The following is a 7,643-nucleotide window of genomic DNA, read 5'->3' on the forward strand; positions in this document are numbered from 1 at the left end:
CCCCCACTAGTGCCCGCTTCCTGTATAACCGAACATTGGGGAAATTAAAGTTTGGAAGGGGTCTGTAAAGAAAAAAAAACTGTGGTTCTGGTTTAATCCCGGATTCTCCAATGAGTGATTGCGAAGATGAAAGCAAAATCTTCTGGGCCAGTTCCGGATACCTAAGCGTGACAATCACACTATCCCCAGGTAATATTTTCTTAGACCTGCCGATTCACGCCACCCTTCTGGCCATCAGAATGTATCTTTGGTCCAAGGTGTTGAACCCAACGTGTTGACCTAACCAGTGGGTTACCTTGTTAATAAACTGGACACTAGACTCATCCTGTGTACTCTCGTCCTGGTACCCCCACTAAAACCACTGTGTAAGGACAGCTTGCTGGCGGGAGTTCTATGACTGGCAAGTTTCGAGTGTTGTAGGCAAATTGGGTGACTCCACTGGCCAGCCGACCATGATGTTGAGGTCCCTCATGGGCACCTCTTTCAGTCGGCTTCCTATTTGGGTAGGCCAGCTGACCAGATCTAGTCATCCCCATAGCCTGTCCCCCCCCAGTCCTGTTGTACCCATAGTTGCTGAAGGGTTCTGGGACTCGGTACATGTCTCTACAGGTGGGGTAGCATGAGAAATTGATTGTTGTTGGACATTACACTTAAGGGCAGCAATCTGCATAGGTTGGTCAGCCGAGGGAAAAGATTTTTCAATGTTCGAGAGTGAAGCCTTTATAGCAACAAAAGTGTTTGATAGCTCACTTAGAAAATCCTTTAAAAGATAAGACACTAATGCCACAATTTCTTCTTTAAGGGACCCCCACAATTCTTCAGCGTCCTTGGAAAAAACCTTGGCACCCCTAGAGTCTGGGCCTTTGGTGTCTTCTCCCGGCTTCTTGGGAGCTATTTTCCTCTGTACCATCCGTCTCTTCGGGGCTGGTGGGCCACTCTGGTTTACACAGCGAGTAGTAAGCAACGTGGCCCTGCTCCGTGTAATCTAGCCAGCCGCAATGCTGTTTAAACAGGTACTCTGATTTGGGCCCCAGCCTCTTCTACTTCCTCCTCCTACCCCTGGCTCAAAATGTCGCCTGCTCCATTTTCAGCGACATTTTCAGCTACCAGTGCCATATTCCCATCTGGTGTCAATGCAGCTATTCCAGGCCTGTCCTGTGAAAGCCTCCTCTCAGCTTTATCAATTTCTTTCAAGATTACTCCCACTGCCTTTATTAGCAAAGAGTCAATAGTACCCATGGTTGTATCAAGTGGTGAGCCTGTAAGGGCTCACTTCCTTTTCCCCATAATGAGCTTGGTCAACAGGCTTGCCTAGACATGCCCCAACCACGGACCACAGGCAGGGGGCAGTTATAAAATCTGAATACCACTATACAACATTCCCAGCACCCCCCAGCTCAGTCTCCAGCAGCAGGCTATAAAATAGTCATCACTTACGTTGGGAGTCAAGTGGAGCCACAAATAGCTATAAATGCCTGACAACAGATGGTAGAGGGGTTGCCCGGCCACCTCCGGTCAGTGATGGGCAAGGACAGGCCTGCCTTGGCCCGAGCTTTGCCCGGGCGCGTCCCGTGCTAAAGGGTCTGTCAGGTGCTTAAATGCGCCTCCAGGTGTTGGCAGGTGACGACGTGGCTAATCCAGAGAGCAAAGGAGCCTGGTTGACGGAGTCTCGCGGACCCGCTACTGCTGGCTCTCTGCCCAGGTGTAGCTTGACTGCGCGTCCCGCGGTGCAGGGTGTGTCAGGTGCTTAAATGCGCCTCCAGGCGCTGGCAGGTGACGACATGGCTAATCCCGAGAGGAAAGGAGCCTGTTCGATGTAGTCCCGCGGACCCGCTGCTGCTGGCTCTCTGCCCTGGCTCTCTGCCCAGGTGTAGCTGGACTGCACGTCACCATGTAGTAATATAGGGTCTGATTTAGAGTTTTGCGGACGGAGTGTGGACCATTATCGTGGCGTAGTACCTTACTCCCGCCTTGGGAAGGGTTCCCACAAAATGTATAGATGTCCGCCGTCCTAACAGACATCAACTCAGTGCTGAACACAATTGCGGGCATATCCCCAGGGCAGAATATTACTTTCCTTGAAGAATTTCTTATATATGTGCTTTTTACAAACTCAGTATACCAACGAACCCCTCAGCTGAACAGTGGTATAAACTGCTGTGTGGTAGCCATTTTTATTTGAAATGATGCACACTTTTGTGTGCTTTCATGTAACGCTAGGGCATGCTACAACAAATACTGTGACTACACTGTTACCCGCTTGTGACATGACTCCGGTTTACTGCCTAGTTAGATGAACAACTTTAATTCATTTGTATACCCTCGTAATGGACCAGATGAACTTTTGGACAGCTGTAACAATTTTAATTTTATTAATCCAGATTCGTGGATAAACATTATATGTCTAAATATCTTTTTTGTAACAGGTCTTTATTGTAACATTTTTAAATATCTTGAAACATTTCTAAGTAAACCCCAGCACACTTCTGGGAAACCCATTGTGAGGGTGTGCATTATGACAAGTAATCATTCAATTAGTACCTCGAGAAAATTCACGCATCATTTAAAAGCAAGATGGGCTAAATGCACCCATCAGCGTTTGGGTCTATGGTGTTTCCACAATTTTGCTTCTGTTATGAGCTTCGTCAAATGTATTAACGATGGTCCTCCAAGTAGGTGTTGCTAAGCGAATCTCGCTGTAAGGATGGATGCAGCAGGGCAGCAAACGGATTACTGCTAGACTACTTTATTTTTAGGAGCCCACAATGACTTGAAGGAGCTCACGCTATTATCAGGGTACTGAAAAGTTAACTTTTAGCCGACCACTTTTCGACCATTGCCCTGCACACACTGACATACAGTTAGGCTGTAGTATACTCTTTGCACACCTACAGCCAACCATGCTCTGCCATGTTTAGTACCTGCTCATCCTGCACACCTTTTCTCCCACTGTCAGTCTGTGCAAGCATGCAACATTTATCTGCGCACCTAATTCAGTAAATATTCTACCATATAGAGCTGGCTTAATGACTACTAAATAATAGCAGTACCATAGCCTCTGATCTTAAGTTACAAATTACAGGCTTCGGGTAGACCGGATTTGAAGACCGGGGTTTGAGTCGAGCCTGCAAAGCTCTGGATCACTGTTCTTTCTTAAAGAATGATTGTATGTTAGATGACTTTCTGCTTGGTGCTAACAAATTGTTTATTTTTAGTAATTCGGTTACCTGTTCATAGTACTCCAATAATAGTTCTTCTACTGAAGCAATACATCTTAACGATAGAGTAGTTAATAATAGAAACAGTCGGCCATGATCATTCTAATTCTGTCAAGAACTTGGTCAGACCACCACGTGTGCACGTTATCATAAATATTTGACCTCTCGAGCAAATGGAGGCACCCTTATCATCATATAACGTGTTGTGTGCTAGAGAACGTACATAATGCAATCAATACCTCCATCCTAAAACAAATTACTTTCATATTCAATCGCTCTATTTTTGAACCTGTAGGTCTTGCCCTCTTTTTAGATCCCATATCTGAGGTAGCTTCTGAGCGGTTTAGCAGCCATCAAACACAGATTTCCTCTTTGCCAAAGCCCTGTTAGCACGTTAAACTAAGATTCTAGTAGTAATAGGTCATTGTTATCCCTTCGTGGTATATCTCTGGCTTTCTCATACTTACTTACCAAACATGGACACTGCGGGTCTTTTGTAATTAGCCAACGGTTCAACAAGAAAATTGCTGAGTGGATAGATGATGAGGTAAAATGCGTGAAATAAATATTTAATCAAATTGTTGACTCAGAGACACTGTTTTGACCCTTTTCTCTCTCCCTGGATTGATGGTAAGTACCACAGCAGTGAATGTGATATGCTAAGTGTATGATGAAGGATACAGAGTGCTAGGCCTGCCTCTTTAACACCTCCCTCTTTCCCTCAAGGTCAGCATGGAACAGATTCGACAAGCGAACACCCTGGAGCAGGTGAAGAGCATTGTGGATGGCGCTCGGCTCCGAGATGTGCGCGAGCTCCAGGACACATGAAAGACACTGGCGAGGGCAGGACCTTCTGCAGCCACTGAGAGTTGGCGGCTTTGCCAAGGCACATGGATGGACAATCTGCTATAATGAACATAAGATACTGCACTGTAGGAGGTGCTAATCCATAACAGGCATATCAATGGATCCACTGCGATGGCTTGTATAAAATGGGAGGGACAAACGTGCAAAGAGTGGAGGGGAAATGCATGGGTTATAAAAGCACAAGGGCACTAAGGGAGTTGGGAAGAATGGCACTGGTGTACGGGAGACACGGGCTAATTGTTTAGTGGAGGGCTGTGTCCTAAGAGGTGGTATGAGGGAGAGGGTTGGGTGATAGGGGTTTAAATAGTAAATAGGCACCTGGCTAATACCAGGATGCATTGATTTCATAGGTTAGAGAAACACAGTAATTAGAGTGTGGTAGAAAAGAGTTTTATGGTAACAAGGTAGTGGCACTGAATCAACCGGAAGAAAGGAGGAATTGCTCTCTCTCTCGTGTTAGCAAAATGTTTAAATGCCCTTTATTTTGATATTTGCAAAGGTCGTGAATGGCGCATGTGACCTCTGGCATAACTGTAATCACGATGCCCAGGATCTGTAGCGTAAGAGTGTGTAAACCCAATCAATTGAGCATAATATTTGAATATGGAAGCACTCATATTTTTCTAAAGTCCCTCTCTAATCATGGTCAGAAGAAATACTTACCTGGGGTTGACAGGACACCTCCTGAGAAGTGCAAGAGAGACGTTCATTAACCGACAGGGTCTGTTTTGCAACCAAGGACTGAGGGGCGCCCCTCACTGGGAATGCAGAGACCATTTTACAGATTGAGCTAATAACCAGACCAAGGGCTTCAAGAGCTTCTATCTGTGAAGATTGAGGGGAGAGTTCATCTTAATAAAAACTCATGACTCATTAGGTTTTTAGAGCCCTCCGAGAGAACCACAAAAGTCTTCACTTTACAAATCGGGTTTGTTGACCCAGTTGGTGACTTAAAAGAGGCTCTTCTGGGAGGATAGAGATCGAAATTTCCTAATAGCTCCAGACAACCCCAATGAATGAAGCAAGCTGAACATACATATTGGAGTCAAAGCTAATAAAGGGTTTCCTAAAGCACATGTGAAATACCCATCGTACAAACTCTGGGAGCAGCAGTGGAAGCTTCTGCCCTACTGACAGTGCCTTTGTGTCTTTAGGGACGTTGGAGATTCCATACCAGATGAATTAGTGAGGGAGGACTCTCATACAAGATCCCCAATGCACTATACTGTATGTCGATGAAAGAATGGCACAGATCAAAATATCCTGCATGCACCTCTGGGTGCCTTCTTGTAGCAGTTCTCTACCTTCCTGATGCTTGCAGTATAACGAAGCCCACGGCATTATAGAAGGGATACAAGAATCTGCATGATCAAGACACAGTTCTGAAGAGATAACTTTGATACTTTGGAGCGATATCTCTACAATCTTGACATTACACATACATGAAGCCAACCATGAGATTTCCCCCTAAAAGCATAGGGAGATAGATTGTTAGAAGTATTCAGATGAGTTAAGAAAGGAGATGTAGGTGATGTGTTTCATGCTGCTTTTTTACTCCAAAGCATTAATTAAATGCTAACTGCTGGAAAATACCGTTGCATAATCTGTTTAATTAATCTCCTTCACACGGGTCATCCACTCCTTCACCAGAAACCTTCTTCACGCAACAACCTAGTAATGTGTGAGCTTTCTCTTGCACCTTCGTCCACTATTAAGTCCAAACCCCAAGACTACTTAGCACTGGTGTGAGCATGTTTACATGGCTCTTGTGCATTGAAGCCTAGAAATAAAATTCCCACACTCACATTTCCTCTTTCAAACTGCTTTAAATTTGTATTTCTGCGTAGTTTCAACTAGTGAAAGGTCAGGGTTATCAGTGTTAGTCATCAAGCCTTTGAAAATACAATTTGTCTACGGATATCTCCCTCAGGGTGCACTTCGATGAACAGCCCAAGTGTGTTGTGACTGAAAATCAGAGTTGTACGTCTATAGAAGACGTGAATAAACAGCACCCTTGAAACGTATGCAGACTGCCTTTTTTCCACTAAATAGGAGCCGCAGATTGGTATTCCACATCGCTTAAATACTGGCTGGAATTAAGCGTTTTATTTGACTACATAACTTGTGATAATGCACTATATAAAGTGGGTGGATTCATTTTAAACTTCATGACTGGTGAAATGTGACAACAAATTTGAATTGTCATTTTCCTCAAACTGTTATTAAAGAATGTTAAACTTGGCAAGCAAAGTTGAACTACTGTCATATGCAGGTCATTAAGGGGACGCATAACTTTAATTACCACTTAAAACGTGTTGACAATGTCATCACGTCACGTCTTTTTATGACAGCATCAGGGATATTATAAATGCCACCACGTGTGACAGCATTGAAGACATTGCATATGAATATGATCATGAACACTCTAAAGAACCTATTCACAAAAATAATTTTAGGATGTGTAAAGAAGTAATCCTGTAGTTCTCTTTTACATATCCTTATATGCCTTTGTCCCCAAACTTCTGCAATGCTTAGGGACCATTCATAAACAATTAGTATAAATTGAAAGGACAGTTCCCTCTTTTCACTTTTACTAATAGGGAGCTTTACGTTTCTGGGGCAATACACAAAGTCTATGTAAAGGAGTACTTCCGGTTGTACTATTTCCCGTAATCGTACATACTTCTGTGAACCAGCCCCCGTGTATCACTACTAATTGCATATGATATGATGCTATTTCTGCGATCTCTTGCCTGTAATTTGGTTTTTAAATGCATATATTTAGAACACTAAACGACCAAAACCTACATACCTTCAAATTTTCATGACCTGTCCTACAATGTTCATTCATAAAAACATATTTTCTGAGTAATATAATGTGCTTGTCATGCTTTACAAAGTATAAATATTTAAATTATCAAAGTTATACTTTTCTGAAAGTCGTGAAGCTCTGTCGAAGAAGTGTAACAAAATTAAAAAAATATACTTTAACTTTAGAATTTTTTTTGTCATTTGTTTGTCTTTATTACGTTGGGTTTTGAAATTGATAACAGGTGTAAGCAAGTTTGAAAGTGAAGCCATCCCCTCTCTGTTCGACTCCTGCCTATTTACCAAGGTATTGCAACCTTAGATCACTTTTGCTATGGTCATTCTGTGTACCATGGTCATAACTGACTTAGGGCCAGATGTACTAACATTTGTGTTTTCAATTACCAAAAAGCTAGTTTTTGGGATCGCTATTTGGTAATCGCAGACACTAATGTACTAAATTGTGTTGTAGCTTAGTGACTTTCAGCCTCCAAAGTACATTATGTGGTTGTTATATCCAACAAATTATCCATAGAAAAAAAAAATACACATATGTATATCATTTTGAAATAATCACACAAAAAAGAGTAAGATTTGTTTTTAAATGTAGTTGCTTATGCTAATAATGCAAAAAGAGACTACTCGTAAGCATCCATAGGCTGTTCTTTATCGGTCTGGTCAAGCGTTGTATTCATATGCTTGTTAATAGATTTTTTGGCTAAACAAGTTTAATCAATCAAGATTTTATTT

General features: G+C 42.7%; 1 protein-coding gene across 3 annotated transcripts in view; it reads left to right on the forward strand.

Moving 5' to 3' along the window:
- RABEP2 (rabaptin, RAB GTPase binding effector protein 2) overlaps window positions 1-7,081 on the forward strand; it is a 530,397-nt gene extending 523,316 nt beyond the window's left edge. For all 3 annotated transcript variants that reach the window (XM_085618941.1, XM_085618942.1, XM_085618939.1), the window contains one exon: window positions 3,945-7,081. In XM_085618941.1, coding sequence (XP_085475067.1) covers window positions 3,945-4,046 — 102 coding nt within the window. In that variant the 3' untranslated portion in view covers window positions 4,047-7,081. The remainder of the gene's footprint in view (window positions 1-3,944) is intronic.
- Window positions 7,082-7,643: the final 562 nt, after the last annotated feature.

Source organism: Triturus cristatus, chromosome 7, assembly GCF_964204655.1.
Source record: "Triturus cristatus chromosome 7, aTriCri1.1, whole genome shotgun sequence".
Classification (NCBI taxonomy): Eukaryota; Metazoa; Chordata; class Amphibia; order Caudata; family Salamandridae; genus Triturus; species Triturus cristatus.